Source organism: Salvia splendens, chromosome 7 (assembly GCF_004379255.2).
Source record: "Salvia splendens isolate huo1 chromosome 7, SspV2, whole genome shotgun sequence".
Taxonomy (NCBI): domain Eukaryota; kingdom Viridiplantae; phylum Streptophyta; class Magnoliopsida; order Lamiales; family Lamiaceae; genus Salvia; species Salvia splendens.
This window is the reverse complement of record NC_056038.1, coordinates 23580693-23596145: the sequence shown is the minus strand read 5'-3', so window position 1 is coordinate 23596145 and position 15453 is coordinate 23580693. Positions and strand designations below refer to the sequence as shown.

The window sequence follows — 15453 nt, the reverse complement described above, 5'->3', positions numbered from 1 at the left end:
ATGTTTACCTTTCCATTGATGGAGAGGTAAAATCTTATAACTATCCTATTTGTCTTCTTTTCATGAAAAACCATTCTCCAATGGGGTAGGTATTTGAGAAGGTATTACAGTTTATGCTTTTTAATGCATTTTGTACTATTATTTTATTTTTAAAAAATCATTTATCTTTCTATATAATGTGTTACTTTTTGCAAGGGTATATTTCACTTTTTGAGAAGATAAATAGATGATATACCTCTTTCATTTACCTTTCCTTATTGGAGATGCTCTTAGAGTTTAATGATGGGCCATAGTGGTAATAAGTTGTAAATAAATTGATGTATATGGGTAATGAGTTTGTGGGAACATTCCATAAATGGAAATGCGATATATTAATGGGACGGACGGAGGGATTATATAAATGTGGAACCCACATTCCCCTCACTTTTCGTCTCATTTCTTAAAACTCGTGTCAAGTCAAATGTGGATAACATTTCGCGAACGGAGGGAGTAAAGGTTCACATTCAAGCACTAGTAGAAATCTCAAAGACACACTATAACATCGTTAAATATATAGATTATTTGACTAGGAAAGTTACAACTAGAATTTTTCTTAAGTCTTCAATAGTTTTGACATCCAACTAAAATACCTTAGAAAGATAAACACTGTCGATGGCAGGTTCAGCCGAAAAAATCCCGTTTGGAAAATTATTTATCCCATGATTCTGGCTATTGAAGGCCACCATAGCAACGGTGTGTCCATTGGCGAGATTCTGCACGTTGTGCACGAGACCGACCGGGACCACAAAGACATCGCCTTTTTTAAGAATCTTGCTATAGGATTTGTAATTATAAAGCCCACTTCCATGGAACCTTCTAGAACAACCACGAGCTTTGTTGCCCTCGGGTGGTAGTGATGCGGGAAGTGTTAAATGGTATAGACAACATATTTAGAGAAGAAAGCAATGGGATAAGATAATTGTATTTGATTGAATGATGAAATGGTACTCAACACCCATATATTTATAGGGATGTTGGTGACCTTTGAGATCCTACAATAAATGTATATTCATGGAACTACACTGTTATTGGAACATGCACATCTTCAATGCTTCTTGGAACTCCATTCTTGGAACTCTATTATTCTTTAATGCTTATTGATACTTCCCCTTTTCTCAACACTCCCCCTCAAATTGAGTGGTGGGATCTCCAAAACTCAATTTGGAAAGCACATCTTCAAAGCTCCTTGAGTTGACTGCTTTAGTTAGGATGTCGGCAAGTTGATCTTCAGAGCGAACAAAAAGGAGTTCGACAATCCCATTCTCAATGTTTTCTTTGATGAAGTGTCTGTCAACCTCCACATGCTTCGTTCGATCATGTTGTACTGGATTTTGTGAGATGCTTATAGCGGCTTTGTTATCACAATACAACTGGCACTTGCTTGGAGAGAGATTAATCTCTTTCATCAATCTCCTTAACCATAAAATCTCAGTCAACCCACTTTTAATCCCACGAAATTCTACTTCAGCACTCGAAAGAGCCACCACCTTCTGCTTCTTGCTTCTCCATGTTACCAAATTACCTCCAACAAAGGTAAAGTAGCCTGCTGTAGACTTCCTATCGTTTGGGTTCCCTGCCCAGTCAGCATCTGTATAACCATGAATCTCAAGATGCCCATTTTTGGCGAACAACACTCCATGCCCTGGAGTTCCCTTCAAATACCGACAAATCCTAAGTGCTGCCTCCATGTGATCTGTCTGCGGCTTATGCATGAACTGACTTACGACCCCAACTGCATAGGCAATATCTGGCCTAGTGTGCGAGAGATATATGAGTTTTCCGACCAGTCGCTGATATCGACTACGGTCAGCCAACTTGGCTCCTTCTCTGATTTGTAATCCATGATTAACTGCCAGAGGAGTGTCTGCTGGTTTACATTCCAGTAGGCCAGTCTCTGCTAGGATGTCCAAGATATACTTCCTTTGTCGCAGAAAAATTCCTTTGGTTGACCTTAGCACTTCAATCCCAAGAAAGTACTTGAGATTCCCCAAGTCCTTCATCTCAAATTCCTGAAAAAGATTTTTCTTTAATTCCTCAATCTCTTCTAGGTCGTCACCTGTAATAATCATGTCATCAATATATATGATTAAACATGTGATCTTATCACTCTGCTTCTTAAAAACTAGCGTATGGTCTGAATTGCTCTGTGTATATCCGTAGCTAATCATTGTCCCAGCAAACTTCCCAAACCATACTCTTGGAGATTGCTTCAATCCATACAAGGTCTTCCTCAATCGGCACCTTTCACCTACTTTAAAATCTGTTGCAAAACCTGGGGGTGCCTCCATGTAAACTTCTTCTTCCTTCTTCAACTCTCCATGTAGGAAGGCATTCGTCACATCAAACTGGTGTAATGGCCAGTCCCTGTTAGCAGCAATGGATAACAACACCCGAATAGTGTTCATCTTAGCTACTGGAGAGAAGGTCTCAGAATAGTCAACTCCATATGTCTGAGTATAGCCTTTTGCGACAAGTCGTGCCTTGTACCTTTCTATCGAGCCATCAGGTCTTCTTTTGATAGTGAAGACCCATCGACAACCCACTGGTCGCTTCCCTTCTGGTAGAGCACATTTCTCCCATGTGTGGTTTCGAATCAGTGCATCAATCTCTTTCTTCATTGCTTCCCTCCAATGCTTGTATTTCATAGCTTCTTCCCATGTCTGTGGTATTTCTTCTTCCTCATATAGTGCATTCTCGAAAGCCCGAGCCATCTCTGATAAATGGCCTTTGGCTAGGTTCACAACAGAGTACCGCTTTTTCCTGTCAATCCTCTCTGGTGTATACCTTTTGGGTGGAACTCCTCTGTTTGACCTTGGTGGAAGTATGTACCTCCCAGTGTCAGGGTCAACTCCTTCGACCTCGACTTCCTCAATTTCCATTTCTTCGGTCTCAATTGAATTTTCTTCTGCACTTACAGTGTTAGCCAAACAATTATCTATATCCACAGGATTACTTACATTGGATAACCTTAACGGAGAAATATTTGAGGCGATGCCACCTTCTACGATGGACTCTACCACATCAGAGACTTGCTCAGCGGAATTGCTTACTGTTTTCTCTGATAGATCCGCATCAGGATTGCTTGGCGTTGGCAGTGGCATTGAGATCCAACTTAGCTGGTCCGTATCATTGTTATCCCTAACATTACTCTCCCCCTGACCGCTAAGATGGGTAAAGAAGTATTCAGTTTCAAGAAAGTTGCAGTTTATTGTAACAAACATCCGGTTGGACTTTGGATCGAAACACCTATACCCCTTTTGATTTACCCCATATCCTACAAAAACGCATTTGATAGCGCATGGGGATAGTTTAGTTCTTTCATGTTTAGGAATGTGGACAAAAACAGAGCATCCGAAGACGCGAGGTTCAAGAGTCAAGGGCGGAGGAATTTTTGTGAAGGTGGACAAGACTTGTAGAGGAGTTTTGTGTTTGAGAATACTTGTGGGCAATCGGTTTAAGAGATAGGCTGAGGTGGCAATGGCTTCTGGCCAGAAGTGTTTCGGGGCTTTTGACTCTATAAGCATAGAACGAGTCATTTCGAGGAGTGATCGATTTTTCCTTTCTGCCACACCGTTTTGTTCGGGAGTATGAGCACATGTGGTTTGGTGTATAAGGCCTTTGTTTTGGAAGAATTGTTTCATGGTAGAATTAACGAACTCCTCCCCCCCATTATCTGACCGAAGGACCTGGATGGTTTTGTGAAACTGAGTTTGGATAAGGTTATAGAAATGGGTAAAGTGTGACAAAACTTCAGATTTTTATTTCATGAAATATATCCAGGTCATGCGAGTGCAATCATCCACAAAAACTAAGAAATATCGAAAACCTTGCCCCCCAATAACTGGTGCGGGCCCCCAAACATCAGAGTGTACTAAGGCAAACGGGGTTTCAACAAGAGTATTACTTAATGGGTAAGAGTTCCGATGACTTTTGGATAAAAGACAAGTTTCACAGTACATGTCATGCTTAGGAATAATACTAGGAAATAACAATTTTAAGTAGTCGATAGATGGATGACCCAAGCGCCGATGCCAAAGCCAAGCTTTCCGGTCAGCTGATCTGTGAGTTAACATGGCAGTCCCATTTTGAGCTATCTCATCCACATAGTAAAGCCCATCACGTTCAGTGCCACGCCAATTATCTCCCCGGTTCGGATATCCTGCAACAGACAAAATTGTGGCTGCATTAGTAACGTACAATTCAATTCCTTTGTGACATGACTAATGGATAATAACTTATGAGACATCGAAGGAATATATAGACAATTTGATAACTGCAAAGTTGGGGAAATGTTAACGGTTCCAGCCCCCTCAACCACTGTAAATTCCCCATTGGCAGTTTGGATATGAGATTTTAGAGGTTTCTGAAGGTTGGTAAGGTCTGAGGCATCATATGTTATGCTATCGGTTGCCCCACAGTCAAAAATCCATTTATCATTTTTCTCATGGCTATTAGATACTGCACACACAACTTCAAGCTTCTCGAGAGGCTGAAATCGATTTTGGCAAGTAGTTTGGGAAATTATGGAATTTTCAGGAGATTTGGGGGCTAATTGTGACTGAGAATTTTGGTGGGGTAAAACCTGCAATTTCCCAAAGATTTGGGGGCTTCCAATAAAAGAGCCCCCTAACCCTAATCTACCTGAATCGGGCGCCGCCTCTTCCCTCATCAATTCTTCACTCCAATCACGAATAACACTCCCACTTCCACCGGTGACGAAGTTTGCTGCCCCGGTTGTGTTCACCGGCTGAACAGCTTCATTTCCGGTCCTTCCTCCTGGCTGGACAGCACCGGCGGTTTGCGCGACCCCCTGCACGGCGTTGCCACCGTCACCTCCAACTGCTGCGACGGCGTGCCCGCCACCGTTCCAGGGTGTTTGCGGTTGCGGCGGCTTGCCGTGCTTCTCTTCCCACCAATCTGGATACCCAATTAGTTCAAAGCATGAATCTTTTGTGTGTCTTTTCCGTTTGCAGTAGGAACACACCAATTTTGACTTGTCTTCTTCATCACTTTGCTGATTTCTGCCATTGCCGCCGCCGCGACCACCACCGTGGCTGCCGCGACCACCACCGTTGCTGCCGCGACCGCCACCCCGAGAGCTGCCGGTAGGGTTCTGCCACCCTCGGATGGCGAGGCCGGTTCCGATTCCATCCGTGGCAGCTGCTCCGCCGGTGTTTGCCAGTTGTAACACTCGGAGTCGTGTCTCCTCCTGCTGAATCAGGTTGTACGCATAGTCGACGGAGGGAAGCAGGTCCATTTTCAGTATCTCCCTCTTGGTTGTTTCATATTTGCTATCAATTGCATATAGAAACTGACATACTCTCTGATCTTGTATGAATTTGTTATGAATCTCCATATCCTCTGGACATATCATTGGGTTCGTCTGTTTTTGATCAATTGAAATCCAGATCTCTCCCAACCGGCTCCATATTTCTTCTAATGAACTGATTGCTTGTCTTAGTGTGGTTGCTTTGAACTGAAGGTCATATACCCGGATTTTATCTCTTCCACTCCCATATGTGACGGCAAACACATCCCAGATATGCTTCGCCGTCGGATGTTGTGAAACTCGACTAACCAGTCGAGGCTCGATGTTTTGTATTAACCAAGTGATCACACAGTGATCGGCTTGTTGCCACTGTGTGAAGGCTGGATCGGTTCGAGGTGGGGAAGGAGGCACTCCGGTGACGTGAGAGAGCATTCCCCGACCACTTATTGCCGTCTTTATCAATACGGACCAAAGGGCGTAATTTTCTCCATTTAACTTGTTCCCACCAATGTGGAGGGGCTGCGTGTCGATTCTGAATGGCATGACAACTGTTTCTGGTGGATTTGGTTGGTTCATCGCAAAACTATTGCGCATAAAATTGGCAAACTGCCGGGCAAATTCATCTGCCATAGATGAATCTGAGGTTTCGGTTACTATATAGTTGTCATTTGACATTTTGGCTTATGGTTACAGGTACAACGGAAAAAGGAAAAACAAAAAAAAACGAGAAGGGGCCGAGAAAGGTATCAAGGACGATGATGATACCTTATCTGAGTCCAAACCTGCTCTGATACCATGTTAAATGGTATAGACAACATATTTAGAGAAGAAAGCAATGGGAGAAGATAATTGTATTTGATTGAATGATGAAATGGTACTCAACACCCATATATTTATAGGGATGTTGGTGACCTTTGAGATCCTACAATAAATGTATATTCATAGAACTACACTGTTATTGAAACATGCACATCTTCAATGCTTCTTGGAACTCCATTCTTGGAACTCTATTATTCTTTAATGCTTATTGATACTTCCCCTTTTCTCAACAGGAAGAAGCCGTTAGCGGCCAGATCTATGTGCATGAATGTCATACCAAGACCATTGAGCTCGGACAGGGTGCTTGCAGATACAACTACCGCGGCTGCGCCATACCGCGATTCGAATTGTTTCCAGGCAGATGCAAGCCGCTCATGAAGAAGTGGTCAGGGGTAACGGTGATTGGGTCCTTGCATGCAGCTATATGTATATAGATAACCATATATGTCAACCATTTGAATTATAATAAAATTGTACTCCTTTCGTTCCTGAAAATTTGTCACATATTTCCATTTTCGTCCGTCCACAAAATTTGTCACATTTCATTTTTTTTGTTTACCATTTTTGAAAGTGGACCCCACATTCCACTAACTCATTCTCACTCACATTTTATTATAAAACAAATATTTAAAAGTATGACCCACATTCCATTAAATTTCTTGAAACTATACTCCCTGTGTACCTGAAAAGTATGAACAATTTCTTTTTTAGTCCGTCCGTCTCTGAAAAATATGAACGTTCTAATTTTGGAAATTTTTTTTGTCTCTAATGAGGCGGGACTCATTATCCACTAACAATACTTTAATTACTTTTTCGTTCTACGACTTTCTTACTTTGTCAATTATGATACATGTGTAGGACAAAATGTTTATACTTTTCAGAGACGGAGATAGTATTTAAGGGACGAAGGGAGTAATATAATGTTACCTTTGCCAGTAGAGTCTGCAACGCAGAAATCTTGAAGAGGACTAGTGTCGAAGGCAAGGACGATGCACATGAAATTCATGATGACGGCCAGGGTGGATAACGCAACTGAAATTGATGCCATTGTGTATCTATATCAAGAAATTGTTTTTGTGTAATTAGCTAGCAAATGAATAATATAACTTCTGCTCTGTTACGAAAATGAAAACCAATTAACCGCTATTTATAGGAGTATTTCACTTTATATGTTCAGATTGCCATTATATTGCCTTGAATTATACAAAAAAATTGTAAATAAATGGTCAACGGGATATATCACACTCCTAAATCCTAATTCATAGATGGTGTATTGCATTAATTACTTCAAGCTCTTTATATCTCTGTAATTTGACGGATTCTAGATTTATGCTCACTCTTTTCTACTATAATAAATATCGCACTTTCTTTTTATCTATTATAGAAAAAATTATATTTCCTTTTTTGCAAAATAGTAAATTGTCATTAAGATATCTATTAATGACAATTTCTCTCTTTTTATTAATATTATTTTAATTACTTTATTAATATTATCTAAAAATATATTCAATTACATTTTCAATTTGTATTTAATCTAATAAACAATACTCCATTTATCCCAATAAATAAGGATATTTGGGAAGGCACGAGAATAAATGTATTATTGATAAAATAAGAGGGATGAGGAGAAAGATAATTAAAATAATATTAGTGCATAGTAGAATCTACATTATTATTAGTGTTTATGGTGGGACCTTGATGAGGTTCGTTTCATGCATGTGTTCTGTGATAAAACTACGTCTAATACTGCAATCTAACGTCCAATTTTGAGTCAGGTGTGTGTGAAATTCCGCCATATTTAAATAATGAACTGATCAACTGGGCGGACGAACGAATCAAGGAGAAGGAGTCAAATTTGCTGCACAAACGGATCAAGTCAGACTACATGACATGCAGCAGGGAGCACCCGATTAGAAGATTGAGCGTCACACAAGCAAAATCCCCACGGGTGAAGGGTAAGAAAGACTTTTCGAAGGACAGTTGCCCTAGGGATCAAGACCTCACGCCTTCATATAAATGAAATAGAGAAGGAGGAAGGAGGCAGCTTCCAGTTCTTGACACTCAGTAGATTTCAGCTCTCTTCTAGGGCTGAAATGGAGGCTCCCAACACTCCAAACTCCTATATTCCGTTGCATACACACTTGGTTCCTATCTTAGTTTAGTTTCTTAGTTGTTTGGTGTTGGTTTTTGTCACCTCTTAGCAATTTGTTCTGTAATTCCGCTTTGAGAAGGGGCGATGAAACAATTTCTATTTTTGTTTCGTCTATTTTCAGTTTACGTTTGATGTTGCAGACTATGGATGTCCTTAATTCAGTAAAATTAGGTTTTATGATTTTGCTCATGCTTAAATGTTCTGTTTACTATGCATACAATTTATGAGTCAACTTTTGAGTGTTGATTTATGTTTCATGTTTGAGCTTAGTGTTTTTGCTATTGTTTAATCTACTGGATCTGAGTTTTACTTTTGATTTCTGCTTGATTGCAAAGAAAATTATGGATAAAGGTGTGTTTAGATCTTATAGTTGATTTGTGATTTCCGCATGATCATGGTTTAAATTCTTATTTATGTAGGTGCAATTTAGATTTTAGGAGTAGATTTAAGTTTACGAGCTGTTTTGATAATTTTGTTGTTCAGAAATGTTCAGATTTGATTTTGCTCTGTTTTTCATGTTGATTTTGTGAGGAAGATGAAGTTGTTAGAAAAGTTTTCTCTATCGTACGTTTTGCAGGAGACTGACAGTCGTTCACTTTTATTCTGTTTGGCTATTTCGGGAAATTTTAGTATGAGTTGATCAAGTAGTTTTAATCCCGTTTAGTAAGCGGATCAGTTTAGTTAGTGCTGTCTCCCAGTTCATTAGATCAAGTAGTTCAACTTAACCTACTGGAAAGCGTGGCCGTAACCATTCCCATTCGTGCCCGCAACAAATGTAAAACTCATCGACTAAGTGAGATCGATCCTTACTTCCCTATACTAGTTAATAGTATTGTGGTTAACGTTTTGAAACGCTTTTGAGCTCCTCCATTCATCTCACTCAAGTCGGATTAGGTTAAGTTGATCAGTTGAGTTTCCACTGCCACTCACCAATATTCGCAGGTAAGAGGGCACACATTGGCCAACTGGATCAGTTGATGGTCTAACTTGAGCAATTCTCAACTATAAGAAGAGAAGGACAACTGACAAAAGAAACCGAGGTTCAGACCTAAAGGTATAAGTTGTAAATAAATTGATATATGCATGTAATAATGAGTTTGGGAGAACTTTTTATAAATGGAAATAAAATATTTTTATGGGACAAACGAAAATAAAAATGTCTTTATTTTTATGAGACGGGGGAGTATCTCTTAAAATTACATTCCATCCTTTAAATATGTCAATTTCTTTAGAGGGAGGGAGTATTTTTCATCAAATATAAATTCCCAACATCTCTACATGTACATACTTTACACAAAAATTAATTAATACAACTATCACTAAAGCGCAAAATGTTCCACTAGTAGTATAACTTTCTAAGAACCATGACACTAACAAATGTCATTAAATTAGTGGTGGATCCAGAATTACAAAATAGATGGATGAAATTAATTTGTCCCATTAAAGATGTAAATATAGAAGGTGGGCATCTTTAATGAGGAAAGAGAAGAGAGTGTTTTATTTCTAAATATAGAAAGTGGACATCATTAGTGGAACAAAATAAAAAGAAAACGTGGACATCTTGAGTAGGAGGAAGGAACGACTTAATAAAATAAAAATTCTCTCTGTTCGCCATTAGTTGTCACTAATTGACCTAGTTCGGGTTTTAAGAAATGTGAAGAAAAAATGGGTAAAAAAAGTTAACATGTTGTGTGTCCTACTTTTTTTTATATTAGTTTTAAAGTAATAAATGTGACTGAAAAAAGTTAGTGGAATGTGAGATCTATTACCAAAGTAGAAAAAAGTAAATGTTGCAACTATTGGTGAACCCAGACCAAAAACTAAAACCAGTGACAAGTAATGGCGAACGAAGGGAGTAGTATAATAATATTCAAATAGCTCTCGCGTCCCGCGACAACTACGTCTAAGTTACAGTACTATCTCCGTCCCATAAAAATATGTGCACTTTTCATTTTCGTCCTTTTCACAAAAATATGTGCATTCAATTTCTGGAAAGTTATCCTAATTTTTACCCGTATACATCAACTTATTTACAACTTATACCACCATTAAACACTACTCCCTCTGTCCCGGCTAAGATGACACATTTCTTGGCCGGCACGAGATTTTAGGAGTTATTGGTTAAAGTGTTTAATTGAATAAAGAAAAGGGTGGGTGTAAGTATTAAAATAGAGAGAGAAAGAAAGATGAATATTTTAATAGGAGTGAGAAAAAGTGGTTGGGTGTATTAATTGGAAAGAGAAAGTTTCCAAAAGAGGAAATGTGTCATCCTAGTTGGGACAAACTAAAAAGGAAAACGTGTCATTTTAAGTGGCACGGAGGTAGTACTAATAATGTGAGTCTCATATTCACTAACACTACTTTAACTACCCTTCTCCTCCCCTCTCTTATTTTACCAATTTTATCTTAGTTCTCGTGTCATATCAATTGTCCATATTTTTATAGGACGAAGGGAGTATAAGATATTTACACACATACAAGTCATGTTTTAATTAATCGGCGAGGTTCGTAAAAGAACAATAACTGAGAGAAACACCTAAATTTAAAAAATTCTAAAATTATTGTCAATATTATACAAATAAATTTACTAGTATAAATTTACCAACTTCACCGGTTTTGGTTGGTTGAGCACGTTAAAATCATTGTTCGATCTGAGGATCTCGAAAAACAAATGTCAAATCCATAGGCGGTAGTCGACGACCGTCTCTTGCACAATCATCAGGTGCACACCTTTGTAGCCTCTCGTGTATGCCCCCTCTATGAAATGGGGTAATATTCCGTTGTCATTGTATGCAATCAATGTTGTCTAGCTTCCCGGTAAATCGTGGAGTGCTTCGTACCTATGAAGCAACTGTTTCGTATGAGTAAAAGATAAAGTTTTTTAGTGTGAATAATGTTAGGGTTTTGTATACTAGAAATCATCTTTCGAGTGATTGGATACTGTAAAACTCTAATTGTTATTTTCCAATAAATGCAACAGATTATTTTTTATCATAATGTTGTTATGTTTTACATTTAATGGTTGTTTATTGCATATTTAAATGTATAAGCAAACGTAACAATGTCTAAGTCTTTGTTTTAGTAGACCGGTTGTGGGCGTCGTCCAATTTAAGGTAACACGGTCAGTTCTAAACAAAGAAAAATAAGAATTTCACAACCTAGATAGGCCTAGACTACCTATCGTGAAAGGTTGCAATGTCAGTCCGATTATTTCTAAGCCTTATTGAAATAAGATGACGTTGGTGTGGTATAACACCGAATGGATCTAACACCAAGACGAGTCTTTATGCTATCTACTGAAAGACGAGGTCTTGATAATTAATATCATAATCAATGTACGTTAGCGTTGAGCATACGATATTGAGTATCTACTACTTTGACTTACCAAAGGTGCGGGTTTTTCGTCACCCAACGATCTAGTTATATTGGGTAGTGGCGATCATTATCTAGCGGTGCTAGGATTGCTATTACGTTGAATCGTGCGCGAGGAGAGTCTCGTTTGATAACATCCACAAGAGGAGCTCGAAACAAGCTTTTATTATTCGGAACCTAGCTAGTTGGAGTTTAATTACTCTATAAATAATAAATAAGAGTTTCTTGCTCAGTCCACTCTTGGAGATTAAAATATGTTAATTAATTAAGTCCATAGCAAATAATAATTAATTAATGGATGTTTCTATCTTAAGCGCGGGAAATAAATTAAATGCAATTAAAGGAAACCCGGAATACTTGTAATTTCGGATTTGGAAGGCAGTGCAATATTATTTCTGTAGTGGCTGCTTGTAATATTCCAATATAAGCTTATACAAAATTATGGGTTCAATTTAATTAGTAAAAAGCTAATTGGGTGACGTCTGTTCCAAATTCTTCCTTATATCCCTGTCTGGGCCCAATATGTGACTTAATATAAATAGGAGAATAAAGGAGACAGAAAAAACAATAATTTTTGTTGAGAATTTTCGTCCCCCTCAGAGAAAAAGAGAGTTCGAAATTTTGCCTCCTCCGTAAGCTGAGTTCTGTCTTCGTTATTCAAGTCCTAGTACGTTGGTGAGATTTTCCCACACAAATATCAGCGTGGAGTAGTGAAGATCTTCACGTGGAGAAGACGCAAGCCATCATCGATTCTTGATTGAATCAACAAGGTAAATTGGCTACTTCCGCAGTAAGCATGTTTTAGGGATCTTATATGCTAAATCATGTTTTAATTCAAGTTATGAGCATGATACATGTGATAATTACGCGAATAGAATTTATCTAAATAATCTGCTAAACAGATCAAATTTATGTGATCAGTAAATTACTGCATGCTTCCGCTGCCAACCCTTTCAATTGGTATCAGAGCCAGTCTTTGGCTCTAATTATTTGGATTTAAATTTCACGAAATTCATGTATGCATGTCCAATTTGATTGCGAAGCATGTTCTTGGAGTTTTGTTTAACTTAATATGCATGATGAACTCAAGAACTATCGAATCAAATAACTTGAATTGCTCGATCGTACGAGACGTGCAATCTATCGGCGCTCGCGCCGAGACGGATCGCACCATGCGCGATAGAGATAGGGATGTCGGGACAGTGGGAGCAAGGGAATCACGATCACGTGGCGACGCGTGGACGAGCGAGGGCACGTGCGCGTCGCAGGTCGAGATCGCACGCCCCAGACGCACCCTCGTCAAAATCGACATGGATGCTTGCGTGGTACGGCGGTTCGACCGAGAACCGGCCGAAACACCGAGACGCGAGGGAACTCAAACCCTAGGCGGAAGGTTCGAGACGGAGTCCTGAGCCACTGGCCGAGACGGACGCGCCGAGTCGCACGCCGTGTGCCGCTGGGATGGGAGCATCGTCGCTCAGATAGGCCGAGACGGGCGACAGCAACTAGCCGAGAGCAGCGCCACCGTCGTGCGCGCTGCTGGCCGAGGACCGCGATACCCGACGTGCCGAGACGGCTGAGAAGCGTCGGCAACGGGCGCTCGCAGCTGGCCGAGACGCATCGGCACCCGACGGGCGCTCACCGCTGGCCGAGACGCGGTGACACCCGATGGCTCGACGGGCCGAGACGCTGGCGCGCCACCTCCGCGCCGGTGGCCGAGACGCTACGTGCATCGTGATTCGACGACGAACTCGTCGGGTCTTCGTCGTTCATCGTTCGTGCGAACCTCGTACGATGAGATAACGATGAAGGATTATTTTAATGATTATTTAATTCTTTTATTAAAAGATATCACTAAAATATTATTATTTAATAGAAATAAAATCTTTTTGGAAGATTTGCCTAGATTTTAGGAATATTTTTATTATTTTCTATATCTATAAAAATAAATAATATTATTCTAATTCCTAGATGATATAGATGAGAATAATTTAATAGTTTCCTAATATTTATCTAGACTTTAGGAATATTTTTATTATTTTCGATATCTATGGAAATAAATAATATTATTTTGATTTCTAGATGATATAGATGAGAATAATTTATAGTTTCCTAATATTTATATATCTAAGATCCTAAAAAGGATAGATATGTATGAATACATTAAATAATAAAATATCTCTTCCTAATCTTGAATAATGGAATTAATTTGAATTTAATTTTTCATGTCTTATTAAGAATTAAATAATTTATTTTAGACATATCTTATAGTAGACATGAATAAGAATTATATTCTAGAACAATAATTTCCTAAAGGAAGATACCAATTAATAAAAGATTTAATTATCCAGCAAATTAAATACCAACAGAATTTAATCAAGCATTTCTCTGCCCTAAGGCTAAGGATAATTAAAGAAAACCCATAACCCAAATATCTAAGCTATAATTACGAACTCAACGTTTGTATATGGTCTCCACCAATTGGTCTGCAATTTATGAAGTCTTTTTCTAATATTAACGCCACCTGCACTGTGGGAACAATAATCCTAAGAAATAGCAAGTTCATATGGCGGACTTCTCAAATATAAATGGTATGAACTAGAATGTGGTTTCCAATATTATCGCCACCTGCTCTGTGGGGACAATAATCCTAAGAAACTACGAGATTCAGAAGTTCACACATGATTTATGAGATAGCTTGGTCTTGTTAGCAGCACATAAGCATTGTTATGGGAGTGTGTTGTAGAAATGAGATTCTGTAATGCTAAATTCAGTGGTCTTGCTTAGGCAACATTAGGCGGCCATGCCACTCTGTGGTCTCTTGACTATTCGTCGGTGTTGTTACCAGTAATATTGTAAGATTTTAATGCGTATTGACTTCCTCTGGAGGGTACAAAATTTTAATTTTACAGTTGTAAGATTTTGAAAAGTTTTATGGTTAATCTAATCAAATTTCTTACATAAGTTTATGACAAATAGTAAAATACTCTATTTTGCAGTGCAATTCAAATCGTCACAATGTCGTTCAATCCTCTTTCTGCAATTCTCAAAGAAAACAAACTCGATGGCCAAAATTACATAGAATGGAAACAAAATTTGGACATCGTTCTTACAGCTGAAGAGTACAACTTTGTGCTCACAACCCTGCGACCTCCAGTACCGGCGGCTAACGCTGTGGTAGGACACAGAGATGCACATAGAAAGTGGCATAAGGCGAATGAGATGGCTAAGTGCTACATGTTGGCATCTATGTCTTCAGTACTCAAGCATCAGCATTCTGCCATGGAAACTGCCACTGAAATTATGCAGAATCTCAAGAATCTTTTTGGTACTCTGAATCGAACGGCTAAGTTTCAAGCCTTTCGGAGTATCATGTCGAAGACAATGAAGGAGGGCTCGTCTGTGAGAGAACAATCATCCTTCAAAGTCTTCCCCCTAGCTTCCAGCAGTTCAAGCTCAACTTTGAGATGAACAAAAGGAATTACACCTTGGCAGAACTATTGACTGAACTTCAGTCAGCAGAGGACCTTATGGTCCAGGCTAAGGCTGCCATGATGACTTCGGCACCTTGTTCCTCTGGCTTCAAGCCTAGCAAAGGAAAAAGGAAGGCACCGAACTCAGAATCGGGCAAAATGGCTAAGGGAAAGAAGAAGAAAAGGGCAAACAAGAAGCCCTCGGGGAAGTGTTTTAAGTGCGGAGAAAAGGGGCATTGGAAGCCAGACTGTCCTAAAAGGGGCAAGGCTACAGGTATGCACCAAGCTTTAGTAGTTGAGTCATGTTTGACTTTGACATCTACTTGCAC

The 15453-nt window shown here is 39.3% G+C and overlaps 1 protein-coding gene across 1 annotated transcript; it reads right to left on the bottom strand.

The window, feature by feature from the left end:
• Positions 1-503: 503 nt before the first annotated feature.
• Positions 504-7175, bottom strand: LOC121810583. Its single transcript, XM_042211345.1, has 5 exons — positions 7055-7175; positions 4681-4956; positions 2791-2974; positions 630-813; positions 504-533 (listed from the first exon to the last, which is right to left on the bottom strand). Exons 1-5 carry the CDS (start codon positions 7173-7175, stop codon positions 504-506), a joined length of 795 nt encoding a protein of 264 aa, XP_042067279.1.
• Positions 7176-15453: the final 8278 nt, after the last annotated feature.